The 16,170-nt window shown below is 40.1% G+C and overlaps 1 protein-coding gene across 1 annotated transcript in view; it reads right to left on the bottom strand.

The window, feature by feature from the left end:
- Nucleotides 1-1,828: 1,828 nt before the first annotated feature.
- DNAH5 (dynein axonemal heavy chain 5) overlaps nt 1,829-16,170 on the bottom strand; it is a 211,461-nt gene continuing 197,119 nt past the window's right edge. The window contains exons 75-79 of the mRNA XM_044916686.1: nt 14,004-14,219; nt 12,214-12,426; nt 9,925-10,077; nt 9,272-9,503; nt 1,829-1,980 (exon numbers count right to left, since the gene is read on the bottom strand). Of these exons, the coding sequence (XP_044772621.1) occupies nt 1,829-1,980; nt 9,272-9,503; nt 9,925-10,077; nt 12,214-12,426; nt 14,004-14,219 (966 nt within the window). The remainder of the gene's footprint in view (nt 1,981-9,271; nt 9,504-9,924; nt 10,078-12,213; nt 12,427-14,003; nt 14,220-16,170) is intronic.

The raw sequence follows: 16,170 nt of genomic DNA, 5'->3' as shown, positions 1-16,170 counted from the left end.
GTGGGAGCTGCAGGGTGGGAGATGGAGGTGGAGCAGAAAGGGGCTTCATTGGCTCTTCACTTCTTCAGCGACATTCCTTGTTGAATTAGTCCCTAAAAAGTTGTAGTTGTTTCCATGGTGTCCTTTCCTACTTTGGTCTCAAACACTTGTACATACACACCAACAGGGTGATTCACAAACTTAGATAAATTATGCATTTTCAAGTAACTTGATAAGAAACCTCGTTTTGAAAGCTTATTTCTGGATACTCAATGGCACTTGCCCCCTGGCTAAGAAATAGCAGTTGTAATTCAGACATTCATTCATAGCTTTTTACTAATTCACATCATTCCTACATCTTATTTGTTCTTCAAAATAAAATGATTGTTTTACCGATTTTCACACAATCAACTGGTATATATTAATTCAGACCGAAAGAAGCTCTCAAATGAAAAGAGTATGGTCCAAGATGGGTAGGGTCACATGAACCCCTCAGGCCTACCTCTGACCATAATTAACATAAAAGGAGAAGGACCCAGACCTATCTCCTTGCAGCCCTTCCTCCCTATAAAACGCTTTATCACCAGAAACATGAAGTTAGGCGGACGTGAAGTTAAGCAATCATTTGTAGACCACAACTCTAATATAATTTTGACCAAGTTTTCTAGTCAGTAAGTTATAGACAAAGCAGTTTATAATTTATAACCAGGATTTAAAATAAAAATCTGTGAAAAGTTCCACAGATAGTATTTTCTTCATTAATAAAAGCCCATGTGGCATCCCCCCACACCAACTGACTTCTATTCTTTGCCTGGTCTTCCAATCATTACACCCTTTCAAGTCAACCTGTTATTTTCTGAGGTATGTCTTTCACTTCATAGTACGTGTTTACCATTTCCATGCTAAGAAAGGTTTGATCCTGTTTATCATGGCTGCCTCATATCCCCTAACTTCCTTAAGTATAGACTTAGTATTGAACACAGTAGGGTGCTCCCACTGTTTTCTGTTATTAAATACATTTTGATATATAAATTACTTCAGCCTTTTCAATTATTTTCTTGGTATAGATTTCCAGGAGAGAAGATAAGGCTCAAAGCATATGAACATTTTTATGGCTCTTTCTGTGCTTGGATATTTAATTATTTTACAAAAAAGATGGGTTGATTTCCATTGCTCTAGGAATCTCTAAGCATACCACTTTTACAAAGACTTCACCACAATTCACTTTCAGCTTTAATTTTTTTTATTATAATCAGTATCTCATTATTATCAGTGGGGTTGAACATCATTCTATATGTTTATTCTGTAGGATTACATGAATTGTCTATTCATCTATTCACATTCTTAACCCATTCTATTTCCTCCCATTTTCTAAAAGGTCTTCCCAAATGGCTGCTTGAGCCGTGAAAACAAATCTCTTAACCTGACCTAAGGGCAAAAGGCCACAGAAGCAAAATCAGTACAAAGCTGCCACGTTACCTTAGAGACCAGGGCTGGCTGTTACCAGAACCACATTAGCAGAAGAATAATCGCTTCAAGGAAATGTCTGCTTGACCTTACCCAGTCTTTGGACCTGAATGCATTACTGTGGATTTGCGGGCCACACTTCATTAGGAAGTTGTAAATTTTGCTTTTAAATCACCAAATAACTCTTCAACAAACACAGGGATTGGTCATTAAGGATGAAGCAGGTTAAAAGGAATTAAGCGTCCAACTAAGGAGTAGGAAAACCTACGCAGCTCATTAACGGCATGATCAACCTGATTTATACATTGTTCAGCACTCACAGACAAACAAAGGTTAGGATAATTTGGATTTTCTGAAGTTTTGGGTGGGGACACACCCCATGTTACTTGACATCACAGAGAAGGGCAACCCCACGGAGCACCCAGTGTTCAGGGACCTGTGCTGTCCTGAGGTCCACAGCGGTGATGTAGTTCAGATCCGTTCGGACTGGCTTCTTGTAAATGGGGCAGGAATAAAACCGAGGATCTCTTAAAGCTACAAAAAAATCCATAAAAAAAACCTTGGTGAATTTCAAAATTAAGCAGCCCAAACAGCATGCAGGGTCAAATTTGTGCATTCTAAAGATCATTCCAAGGTTTTGGTAGAATGAGAGCTTCTTCCTGAGGTCAGACAGTCCCTAGATGTGAAGCAGAGGCAACTGCAGGTTTCCAGGGAGTGTGACAAAACACCCGGACATCTTCAGGTTTGTCCCGCTGCCCCTTGTCCCATGTCCTTGACAATAACCCCTGCCCACATGAAATGACCATGAACCTCCCACTGCTTCCTTTCTACCCATCAATTCAGCATGCCCTCTCCACAATTTCTCCTCTACTTCCCCACCAAATCTTGTGCATGGATACCCTCTCCATTTTTCTCTCACAGCTTTCCTTTGGCACAAGGCACCTGTCACTGTTAATCAGATGTCCAGCACCAAGGCTCACTAGTATTTCACTTTATTAAGATTATGATTTCAAAATCCTGCCTTTGACCCTCTGTGCCATAGCCTAAACTACATTTGAAATCACAGGGGTTGTGAGTTATCCATGCGTGCAGAGGAAGAGAAGTGGCTGGAAGCAGACAGCCATGGCACAGTTCAACTCCCTGAGATGCAATCTACCTTTTTCAAGTAGATGAAAACATACAGTTTCCAAAACTATGTGGTTATGTGTATGTGGGTCCTTATATTTATACAATGGGGGGGGGCGGGAGGAGGGGTTGGCACAGGGCTTTAAGAAAAAGAGTGAACATTTACAAATACCAGATTAGGCTTTGCAAGAAGCCTCTGCACTGAGCAGCTTGGAACTTTAGCTTCCTCAGCTTCTCGTTCAATCTACACCGCCCACGTAATTCATCTGCACATCTCCTAGCATCCGGCTCAGGAAGCAAGACACTATTTCCTCTTCTCTTCCAAAATCATTTCAGCACAGACGTGGTGTCTGCACCCATCCATACGTTCCTCCGGAAGGCCAACATCATACATGACCCTCACATAAACATTCAGACAAAAACAGGTTTAACGAGGAGGAGAACGTTGCTTTGGTGAATTCGTGTGATACAGGCCCATGAGCACTGAAACTTGGAAACAGTACCTCTGAACTCTACGTGCAGTGTTGACATATTGTGGAATTTAGTTCCCAAAACTAACTTGCGTAATAATTTATCTTTTTCTAACACATTCCAAAAGCAAGCCACTCTCTGAAGTTAAGATCTCGCTTTTTGACCCAATAAAACCTTCTATCTGCTTTGCCATGTGTTTTTATACCTCCACTGTGATTAATTTTATTGGAAGAAGTTAAACACTTGAACATGATGATATTATACATTAAGTTTCAGTATAAAGTAAATATTCTAAAGCAGTGATTCTTAACCAACGATGATTTTACTCTTGGGGGACATTTGTGAGTATCTGGAGATATTTTTGGTTACCACAACCGTGAGACTGCTCCTGGCATCTGGTGGACAGAGGCCGGAGATCCTGCCAACACGCTATAATGCACAGCACATTCCCCCACCCCCAACAAAGGGTATCTGGACCAAAAATTTCAATAATACCGAGGTCAGGGAACCCTGTTCTAAAACAGACTCATAGATACTTTACAGTACTTTAAACCTATGTGTTTGCTTAATCCCATGAAATTAATCATTAGAACCAATCTAAATTAATTTAATACCTAATTTTTAAGTCTAGGTGTTATTTTTTTAATTACCATGAGAATATCATTAGTAATAATTATTAGGCAAATATATCAAAAATTCTGATTAAGTAAGTGAATGGCAGTGAATTCATGGAATGTAGTTAATACTAACAGTGCTGATTGATAAAATTAAATCCCTTAATCCTGGGATCTGTAAATATATAATAAGTGTTAACTATCGTTCTTCTTGATGCAAATTTGACTAACATTTTAAATCTTGAAGGAACCCTGTAGTCTCACATTTGGTGCAAATGTAATTATAATATACATGTAATAATAAATATATGTAATTGTAATAATTACACCTTGGGAAGTATATGACTACTTGGATTTTAATCCCAAAAGAAAAGACAAATTGGGAGGGGAAATAGCATTCTTTTCAATAAGCAGGTAAAAAACAATTCTCTGACATATTTATCCAATTTTATTTATTTGTAATTGCTGCAGAACTGAAGGTGCCCATCCCAAATCACAGCATGCAGCCAACTTCCACAGCAGGATTAGAAGCCACTGAAAATATCATTTCATAGTCAAAGTGTTGACAGACGCTAAACAACCACATCAACAGATGATTCAAAACCATTAGCCCTAGTTAGACAAATAACTCTGAAGACAAAAATAAACATGCTAGGTAGGTAAAGCAAATCAGCTAAACATGTTTAAAACCTTAGGGTCCCAGAAGGAGGAGCAGAGACAAGAGGCTGTCTAAATCAGTGAGAGGCCATGGTTTAGGATCTGAAAGGTTTTAATAAAACACCTTGAGGGAGTTTCGTTTTCTAACCAGGTCACTTCCCTCTCTAGCCTACATTTTTCATCCAAGTGGTAGTACATCATTGCATCATATGTTCCTTCCAATATCCAAAACAACCAAGTTACATAGAAGATTCCCTATATAACCTTTAAGTCATTCCTTTATTTAACTCCTCTTTGAGAATAACATTTAAGTGATTAGTGAATTCTTATGTATTTCTTTTAATCCTTTAACAAACATGTGTTAACATATTAATAATAGCAATAATAACAAAATGATTTATTGTATGCTAACTATGTGCTAGAACTTTGGGTTCAACGCTCTTAACAACCCTATGGGATGGGTACCATTATGAAATTCATTTTGCAGATGAGAAAACTAAAACATAAAAAGGTGAGCTATTCGTCCAAGGTTACAAAGCTGTAGGTGATAAGATAAGAATCAAACCCGGCCAGAATGGGCCAAGAGCCTTTGCCCTTAATCTCAGCAATAGTCAGAACGTAATATGCGTGTGTGCCTCTAGGTCTTTGCAGGAGGATGTGAAAATGAACGAGATAACTATTAGATGTCTGACTTCAACTCACAGCATATTTGAGACTCCTCCAAAGCCACATGACTAATTACTCTAGTGATAAAACCAGAAGTGCAAGTCAAATATCCAGGCTCCTGGCTCACTGTCTTTTACCTGAGACCATGTGCCCCCCACCCCCCGCCATCTGGCCGGGGACGTGACCACCTTTAGCCTGCAGCATGCAGACAAGGAGGCCATAGGGAGTGAGAGCTCTCATCCAAACAGGGCAGAGTCTGTGTCTATTTCACCAGGTGCCTGAGAAAAATAAACTCAGGACTTCAGAATGCAAAGAAGCTATCCTCATTTTTAATTTAGGCTTTATTTTGAAGCTTCAACCCAGACACCACGGAGACTCCCTAAATGCATAGTCTTCAGTAGAACACTAACCACAGGAATTCCCAGAGGTTTGCATTCATCCCACATTCTGATACCAGCTTTGGTAGCTGGAAGTCATAGGCCAATTTCATACATCTCTACACCTTAAGTTCCCCATCTACAAAATAGGGATGATATATCTTACAGAGTTGTTGTAAAGATTAAATAAATCAATATATGTGAATGACTAGCATAGCATAATGCTTAAAATGCAGTAGACGCCCAAGGTGTGTTAGATTTCTCCTTTCCACACACACACATACACGTGAGCACACATACACGTGCACAGATATACAAACTGAAGGTGCCTTAAATTCCATGGGGCTCAAGAGCCAGGAGGCCTCCACCTCCTGGTCATGGCATGGGGCTATCCCACGCCCAGCCCCACATCTGCACAGCGTTGCATCAGGGAGGGTCATAGGGTGATCTTAGAAACACTTTTTTCCTCCTTAGCTGCAGAGACCCTGAGATCCTTCTCACCCTACCGAGTGCCCAGAGGTACACAGAGGTCTTGCTTTGTTCCCCAAAGTTTCCAATCACCATTTTCCCATCACATTGGCTATCACCCTGAAGTTCATGAAGAAGCATCAGTCTGTCTATATAGTAATCTATAGGGACACGTATCTTTCCTATGTCTGCTTCTTTGCAACTTCCTTTGAGAGCAGAGGACCTAGAGTTGGTGTGGCAGGCTTTGCCCTTTCGGTGAACATCACATTATCTGGGTGACTTTCTTATGATGTCCTAAGCATTTGGGTGCATGTTATGCAATTTTTAAAGTCAAAACAAGTATCTAGACTTCTTTTTGAAAACAAACCAGTCTTATATGGAAAGTTCAATGATGAATTATTTAAATAAAAGTTACCCTTCATGTCAACAAAAAAAACCATTTACTAAAAGAATTTTAACTTTAAAACACTGTACTTGGAGGAGTGTCCTTTGGTCATTAGTGATGCCCCTTTAGCTCAATTAGAGCCCTATTCGGTTATCAAAATTAAACAAAAATCAGATTTATAGTATGAAAAGAGCAATGGAATTTTAGCTTTTCAATCACTGAAAAACACTTCTCCAAAACAAGTTTCCACCAACTGCTATTGAAACAAAAAAAAAAGGAAAGAAAGAAAGAGAGAAAAGAATGAAAGTTTTTCTTTTTTTTTTTTTTCAGTGCTTTGAAATTAGTCACTTTTTCCTTTGCTTATTTTATTTTCTCCCTTAACTTGCTGCTAATGAGCATCACTGCTGCTGACTAATTCCCAGCAGGGTGAGTACAGTTGTTCTATTAAAATGTGTTCTTAAATAATAAAGAACGGCCTGTATTATAAAATTATTATTTTATTAATACCATGCTGAGATGTTCAAAATCATGTTGCAATGGATTTTTACAGTTTAGTCACAAGATACATAAAAGTAACACCTAACTGAATGTGAGGAAGATTCTTCTTTTACTTTATAAGGGAAACGTTTTTGCAATGTGTTGATTGGACTGAATGATATAATAAAGCAAAATTTCTAAAATACTCTTTTGATTAAAAAGAACTCTTAATGATTTTTTCTATAAAATAACCACTGCCCCAGGTCTTCACACCACCCTAAGAACCAGTAAATCCGAAGCCACAGGCAGCTTGCTTGCCTAAGCTCAGCCAGACACATTTATCCTGTCAGATTCAGTTGGGGTATGTGGAGCACCTGCCTGTTTCTTTTCTGACGCCCACCTCTCTTCACAGGCTCCTCTCCCTTCATGCACCTACTTTCTGTTCCTCATGCACAGCATATCCACTGCTACCTCACGCCTTTGCACCTTCACTTTTGTTCCTGGATATTAGCAGAGCTGCCTTCCGTCACCCGGATCTCAGCTCAGTGTTCTCTCCTCAGTGAGCCTCTCCCCAAGCCCCTGAACTATCCACTCACTCTCATAGTACGTGTGTGTTTCCTTCATAGAAAAGAACTATCTGAAACCAGTATGTGGATTTAGAGTCGATTCTCATTGTCATGGGACTTATGTACATAAAATCTCCAGGAACACTGAATTAGCAACTACTGAACCACTGTTCCAAGGGTTTTGAAATACAGGGCAGGTTTCCTGCAAGGCTCCAGTCCCAAAGTTTTCAACCCCTCAATACATAACCTTACTGTAGGTGCGTTTTTGTTTAAAGACACCTTTTTAATATATATTGTTGATTCGTGAACATTGGACTCATGGCACTTTAACTCATGCTTCACTGAAGCTTGTGTCAGACACGTATTTTCTCCATAATGCACGTCACAGTCTTCTTCTGCCTGCAAATGACCTGCCACATGCATGCATTCGGGGGTTACAAATTTAAAGTACAGGTGAATTCCTAAGTGCAGAATCCATGAGTAACAAGGGTCAGCTGTATTTGCTTCCTTTTTGCTGCCCGTCCCTCCTCGACACTGGGTTCCTTAAGAATGGGGATACTGCTGCATCCCCAGCACCAGAGTAGAGCACGGCAGATGGTCAATACCAGACAGATACTCACTGAATGACCGAGTGAGCTAATGCTATTTCCCTCTGCCAAGAAAAGTCTATCTCCAACTCCTCTCACACTCATTCTTAGCATCAAAGCACATCTCCAAAGCAATCTCCACTAACCTTGCAGGCATCGTCATGAACTACTTCCCGGCTCCCTGAGCATCCTGAGTGTATCTCTATCCTCACATGTATCAAATTCCACTTTAATTATTGATTTACTTGTCAGTCTCCCTAACTGGAGGGAATCCCTTATGGGCTTGATCTGTTTCATCATTGTGTCCTTTGCACCTAGGACAGTGGCTGGCGTATATCAGGCATCCAGCAAATATTTGCTTGAAAAATAAATATTCATAGTTTATAAACTCTCTTCCCTTGACCCGTGTTCCCAAATGTGATATTTATCTAAGGAACGGGGATCCTAGAAGCTGTCTTTCAAAGAGAAATGGTCTATTCCTTACTCATTTAAAGAAAAATCTATTGTGTTTCTGTCACAAAATCAGTATTTCTTTGGGATCCCTTATCCCAGCCGCCTCCAGAGTGCAAGGCTTACAACAATCATTTCACCGCATATATGTATGTGTACATCATCATGTTGTACACCTTAAGTATATGCGATTTTTATTAAAAAGATAAAATACATTTTTTTTTAAATGAGATAAACAGAGAAGTCCCACGTGTGCTGAAAGGTAGTTACAGCTGAGTGAAATGTAATAACAAAAGCCTCCAGAGCACATCAGGCCAATGGTGGAAACCAGTTTAGGTATTTTTAGACTTGTCACACAGAACTTTGTCAAAGTGGAATAACGTGTGCTTCACAGACATGCTATTATGTTCATAGGCTGAAATATGAATCCAGCTTTTTACTATTAGCTACTGGATTAAGCCAAATGGCCCTGAATTCAATCTGGCTTTCACAACGTGGCTTAAACTTCCGAGCTGGTAGAGTCGGCACCTCCAGTGGGCCCTGTGCAGTCCTGCCTCGAAAGCCACCCTTCCACCCCTTGTCCCATCTCATCTTATCCAACCTTCCAGGCCCTGTCCAGCTCTGCTCCTGAGACACAGCCCCTGGCCACTTCTTCCCATTTTCACCTCCCCTTCTTTCCCACCCTCTGTTAACTATTCCAAACACTTGCTTCTTATCTCATCAGCTAACGATTCATGAGTATCCATATATATTTTACCTGCTTTAGTAGATAGGCAAGAATGATCTAGAACCATGGCCTCCCCTGTAACACTCAAAAAAGTGCCTAGCAGTCAATAAGCACTCGTTAAACATGGGTGTGAGTGCAAATGCTGATAAAATAGTAAAATCCTCAGGATTCTTGTTTTTATAACAAGAATCTTGTGTTTATAACACTATCCAATCTGATAACGCCAACCGCCCCTGAATGCGCGAGATAACTTACTGTTGTTTTCTGCATAAATCCTTATGACAGGCATCAACTCAAAGAGCACTTTTGGTTTGGATTCGGTGAGTTTCATGTTCCTCTTGTCCCAAGCAGCACCTTCAAGGTACAAGCCGTAGACATAGACACCGTCGGTGGGCGGGGCGGAAATGTCATCCTTCATCCACTTGGTGACCTCACTGCAAATCACCATATTGTCCAAGGCCCAGCCTTTGTTGGCCCGAGTTATTTCCTGCTCAGGACAAGAACAAGAGCAAAGGACGGAGGGAGTGGTTAGCGGTTTATCTTAACATAAAGAGCATAACAGTGATGAAAGTGTAACCCCAAAGTACCCTAATTCAGAGGAAGCAGAATTGTACTTTAAGAGTTAAAAAGATCCTCTCATAAACAATACCCACGTCCTAGTTTAACCACTGAATTTTACAAAGAAATATCAAATTATATCAAATATAAAGATAACAAATGAATGCTTTGAAATTCAAGCTAGCAGCCTGAGAACAAATTGCTGGATTTACTTTCAGGACAATGTAATTTCTGGTGCCAAAAAGGGACAGCCTTTCTCTGTCTTGTTATAGTCTTAAAACTATACTGACAGAAGAAAACCTTGTAGAAGAAAATCATAATAACACAACAGGTGTAATCAGAACTATTACCTGGCGCATTGCAGTTAAAAATCCTTGGGGGTTAAAAAAACCTGTCATCCAGAAGCACTGGGGTCGACCATTGAAAACCCAAGAGGTAAACTGGCAGTTTCTTTCTAGAAGTTCAGTAAACCAGAAACCCAATGTACTTGAAACCCATGATGCCTGAAATGCATACATTGAAATAATTAATTAATACAGGCTTAATTCTGCTGTGTAACTAGCTATGTGCACAGAAAAAAATTATGAAATACCAAATTCACTTTTAGAATTTAAAAGTCCCTAAAACATGAATTTCCCTTGGGTTCTGACATTTAAGTTTTCAAATTATTCTTTCTCCTGATATTAAGATACGATAGAATCAGTTAATCGTCACATGAACTCCAGATCAATCTAGCACTCAGGATGCTGTTCAAGTACAAGTATATTCACTACCAATTCTGCTATAAAGCAATTAAAACAGTTAATTGAATTAAATTTAATAGTTCTCAACTATTTTTCCTTAGGATACATTTTTTCTCCTTAGGTTACATTTTTAACAGCTACATCATAAAACAAGGCTTCTATTTAAATGTGTTCATGGTCTCTTAAAAATATATTCTGTGGATAATAAATCATAGAAGACTTTCTCCACTTCTCATTTTTAATGAGGCAAACAACAGTTATTTTCCAAAGTTCTTGTCCCCGAGAATGAACTTTTATTTCCTCTGATGAAGGAGCAGAAATGGAAACACAGGTCCCTTACCACCAACAAATTAATTGCATTCATTGCCTGTAATACTCTGCCTGAATTCACATGTAGAACTTCTATTATTACAATTGGCATGGATATGTTATTAGTGTTAGCAGCAACTCTACAGGTAGGTATCTCCAAATCATATTTTATATCATTTTACTGTAATCGGAATACTTTATGTATGAATAAATGCAGTGATCAACTTGTGTAGATATATACTGCTTGAATTTCAAATTCTTAAGAATTAATTTGCCTATAAACAGTGAGATTCCAAAGACTGACGATAAGTTGAGTAGAATAAAAACCTGTAAAAAAAGGATCATAATTTTAAAATCAGGTAACTCATTCTATCCTATCTTTATAGATGTGTTAACTGAAAGTGGTATGTTTATACTGCATTTGATCTGAGGGCACAGGGAACCATTAATGCGAGGGACCCTCCTGCCAAGGATCCTTGTTCAGAGCCTTCCAGGTGCTGACCAAGGTGAGTGAGTCGGTTTGGTGGGGAATGAACCTGCAATGGCTAGTGACAGGTAGGTTCTCCCTCTGTCACTGGCAACAAGGAAAGTCAGTCCATAGAAAACTCTGGCCTTGGGAATGAATTGACTGAAGGTGAGGAGAGGATGGAGTCTGGTCAAAGCTGATCCGGGTTTCTAAAGCCCTGGGTGAGATATCAGAGTCTCAGTGCTAAATGAGTCTCTTCCAAGAGGCTGTCAGTTCTAACCCTATCAGGTCTCGCCTTCCCGTTTACCTGAGTAGCCTCCAAAAGACCAAGACTCTAGTCACCGCATGACCCTATCCCATCTCCCAATGCTGCCCTCCCTGCACATTCCCTCACCTGGCCCAGCCCCAGCCCTCCGCCCTCCCCGGTGCTCCCCACCACACCCCCAGATCTTCACCACCCCCCACAACGCATGTACTGCTGGACAAAGACAGTCTGGTACTCCTTTTACTTCTCCAAGTAGACAAGTATTTGTTAAAAGCATATCTGTCATTTAGCATAAGGACCAGCACATGATCAGTAAGCATACCGTTAAATCATTATCTTGTTATCTGGAGATACACATACTCCCATATCTACAGACAAAGCAATGAAAAATGTTTCTCTTTGGTGTGACTTTTGCAGTGTGTGTGTGTGTACACGTGTGTGTGCCTGTGCGTGCACAAGAACACTTCCTTCTATAAGACTAACAACACAGGCTTTGAAGTTCAAGAGCTTGGGTTTAAATTCTGATCCTTGGACTTCTTAGGTAGGTGTGTGATCTGGAAAAAGATTTAGTGTCTCCCAATCTCAAGTTCCTCACCTGCAAAATGAGGGCCATAAGATGCAAAAATTTAAATGCAATAATGCATGTCAATGGCCCAGGAGAGTGCCTGATATGTGGGAGATGCTAAATAGTCTCCTTCCCTCCCTAAAAGCTAAAACTACAGGCCTACCAGGGGATCAGTCCCTAAACAAAAGAACCCTTTTAAGTAAAACTGTGCTCTCCTGCTTTCCACTTGCCAATCCCACCTACTCACAACACTAAAGTGATGAAGTAGAGTAGGAGTGGACTTGAACATACTTTCTTCCACCGAGCAGGAATTCTGGCATCAAACATGCAGTCCAGTGCATCTCCTAGGTCTTCACTCATGATGATGGTACCATCAACAGCAAGTTTTAGCTCGGTCAGGGTGCTGCGGACCAGAGTGAGCAGCCTCTGCATTCGGTCTATCTCCTGCCTGAGGAAAATGTTCATCGGCTGGAACAGCCCCATCTTCTGGAGCCTCTCTTTCACCTGCCACGGAGACATTCAGCACATGTTAAAAATGTGACAGCTACTAATATTTACGTAACCGGTTCCCTGGGGCTGCTGAGAAGGCCCCTGATTGTACAATTCCGTTAATGGTAAGCTTTTAATTTTTTTTTTCACTGCCAGAAAACAAAGAAGAAATATAAAAAGACACATCTGTTAGTGGACCAGCTGATTTTGCATCCCAGGTGGGAGAGAATATGCAGCCATTCATTCACAGAAGAATATGAACGCATGACCATAATCACCCAGCCTTCCAAATTGCAACTGCGCTCATCAGGAAATGTTCACGTGCCTGGCGGCCTAAGGCTGGCAAACACACACACAGACACACACAGACATGTACACACACACAACCATTCTGCGGGCTACATCAGAAGACAGACTCCTGTTTTAAAAGCTTCCTGTTTTTTCCATCAAAGCATCCTTCCATTCATCCACCGACCAACCCACCCACCAATCCATCCATTTCCATTCTATAAGTGTTTATTGAGCATCTTCTCTGGATCAGCTATCCTGCTGGGCTGAGGTGCTTTATCCTAAGGCAGCACTGACAAAGTCAGCCAAAGGAAGGGGACTCTCCTAAACTCCATTACTTAGCACGTTTATTTATGTAACTGCTATTCTATTTTTAGATATTTTTATTGCTTCATAAATATTCCAACCACCGTTAGATATGAATGACCTCTTTCCTGATACTATAAGGAGAGGTACTTATTAAAGCTGATAGTGGTATTGATTTTCTCCAACAAGTGATCAGTTTTCTCAAGGGGAAATTTTTCCCTTCGTAATAGGTCCTTGAGTTCAGTCTACAGCACCAGCAACAAAAATGGTCTGCTTTGTGGAAAATAATAAGATGCTAAAGAAACAAAACGCTGCAGGTTTCTTTTTTGAAAACCAGGTAAAAAAAAGTGTTAGACAGTTAGTCTGGGGCATCTGCTAAGACTACATGGAAAGTAAGTCAGTCACTGGTGCTTTTATCCCAGATTTTAAAATGTTTTCAGGGTAAATCTTTTCACTAACATTTGCTAAACTGTCTAAAAAATGAACTTTCCTAATCATAAATTTGGCTTAAAAGTTACTTACATACTAAAAAGACAAATCAATTTTCAAAACCCATGAAGCTGCAGAGTTAATGATGTAAATACAAACTCCCTAAAATTAGGAAGGCCTGAATTTTAAGATGTGCATTAAGTTACACAATATTTTTTAGATGATCAGGTGTTTTGCTCTAAAAATACATTACTTTCCTTCGAACAAATGGCAATGTGACGTACCTCAAAGGAAAGTTCCGGAAAAGCAATCCTAACCCATCGGTACGCACTTAGAACGTAGTTACGAACATGAACATTCTTGTCAGGGTTCTTTACTGTTTATATTTCAAAATGATCACATTTATAGATTTAAAAACTTCTTTTTTTCTGGTTCTTCAGGAAGTGAGTTTTTGAATTTTTTTTTAACTTCAGAAAAATCATTTTTTGCCCTCCTTCCTTACTCCTCGCTCCTCCCAACCGAACAGACACATCCACAGCTGACATCCTGTCAGAATGTCATCAACTCACTTCAAATGGGCCATAGTCCGGGGGCAGCTTTTCCAGCATATCATCAGCCAGCCGGGCCACCACAGCCTCCCGGGTCTCATCCCCTCCACCAGAGCTGTCCTTGGGTTGGATGCTGAGGATGGTGTCCAGCACGTCCTTGGCCAGCTTGCTCTGGTAGGTAATGTCGGCATTGGGATGCAGCCCGAACACCTCGGGGCTGTCGTAGGTAGGCAGGCTCTGAACAAGAAGTACCCCAGATTATCCCAGATTGCTGACATAAGCCCCCATTAAATTATACTGTCTTAGGAAACAAATATTTTTATTAAGATATGTCATGTTAACATTGTGTGTCAACTATACTCAAATTTTAAAATAAATGAATAACATCAAATAACCCCCACCACCACCACCACCAAAAAAGATAAGTATTTACATGATATGTCTTATTTGTGTCAGGCTGCAATCTCAGTAATTTCTCCAGAAAAGAATCAAAAGTTGGCTTGAAACACTGAGAAACATAACAAGTTCATGGTTCCTTAACATCTCTGCACCTCAAGCAAATTCAGTCACAGAGATATTGTCTTGTTTTAGAAAACACGAAACAGAAAGGGAGCTATGGATTAGTATTTCGTTTTCTGAAGGTCTGATTTAATTCGAACCAATCATTTAAACAAATGTGGTATAACTAATGGTTTCTATGTTTTTAAGGTACCAGAAAATGACAGTTTTTAGCAATTATGGCTCAAAGAAGGCGGCAGGTGGAAACTGTACTCTCCCAGGGAGAAAGATGGAGACTAGGAAAAGAGGAATATCAAGAGTGACCAAGTCCAAGAGAAAAGCAGACAGCAAGAGACGATCAGAAGCAGCACAAGCAGGTGAAGAACACAGCTATTTGAAAGAAAAAAGATATACCTAAATTTGACATTGGTTTCAATGTGTGAATTGTATCCTAAACTCTATTATTGTCTCATATTTTTCCTGCAATCTCCTCTCTTATTTTATTCCTTTTTATATAATGTCTTCTTATGAACAACCTCAAGTTCATTGTGACATGAGGTATATGTAAATAAATGCATGTACTGGCATGTCTAAATTTATATCTTCACAGGCACTTTTGTATTCAGGGCTAATGATTTAAAGACATATATAGTACAGTTAAGACAAATATATTTGTTGATTTGAATTAATAAAAGTGTAGAGGTGGTAATATATGATAAACTCATTACATTCATATATCACAGAACCTCTAAATGTACTGATAAATTTAGCCCTTTGGGGCCATTGGGCTTTAGTTTGTTCACTCTGAGATAAATCTCAGATAGAGGCAAAAGAGATTTCTTTAAAAAAAAAAAAAGATTTTTTTAAATTTATTTATTTGAGAGAGAGAGCGAGAGAGGGAGAGAGCACAAGCAGGGGGAGCGGCAGAGGGAGAGGGAAAAGCAGACTCTACATTGAGCAGGGAGCCTGATGCGGGGTTGGATCCCAGGACCCTGGGATCATGACCTGAGCCGAAGGCAGAAACTTAACTGACTGAGCCACGCAGGTGCTCCAAAAGACATTTCTAAATAATGATCGAATGGGTTCAAGGTACAGAGAAGAAAAAATGTAGTTACCTTGAAACACAAATCAGATCTTTTCCCCCAAACTTCCTGTGAAAATCTTATTTCTCCTTGGAACAGCAATTCTGAGCCGGTGCGATTTTGCCCCCAGGGGACATTTGGCATGTCTGGAGACGTTTTGGTTGTCACAACTAAATGGGAATGGGGGGTGCTGCTGACATCTAGTGGTGAGAGGCTAGGGATGCTGCTAACCAATGTACACAGGACAGCCCCCCACCGCTGAGAAGAACCCCGCCCTGAATGTCACCGGTGCCCAGGTTGAGGAAGGAAGCTCCTATGCAAAGTGGGTTCCTGAACATACTCAGATTCTATCCATTCAGCCAGGATTGCGAACCAGGTGTCTCAGGATGAGTCCAGAGGTGGCCTTTGCCCTATTATCACAAGTAGCTGAAGTCTCGAGAGTTCCCAGGGATCTATATAGTTTCCCTAGTTCAAAATCTGCCCAGTCTGTCATATCCCCAACGAATATTCCTCACCGAGGTATAAAAAAGAAGGGAGGAGGGAACTCATACAAAACCCACACTCAGAACAAATACAAACATTTTAATCATTAGGTGACTATAAACATA

Source organism: Neomonachus schauinslandi, chromosome 7 (genome assembly GCF_002201575.2).
Source record: "Neomonachus schauinslandi chromosome 7, ASM220157v2, whole genome shotgun sequence".
In the NCBI taxonomy this organism is placed as follows: domain Eukaryota; kingdom Metazoa; phylum Chordata; class Mammalia; order Carnivora; family Phocidae; genus Neomonachus; species Neomonachus schauinslandi.
Note: the sequence above shows the minus strand (reverse complement) of the source record. Positions and strands in the feature narration are given on the sequence as shown.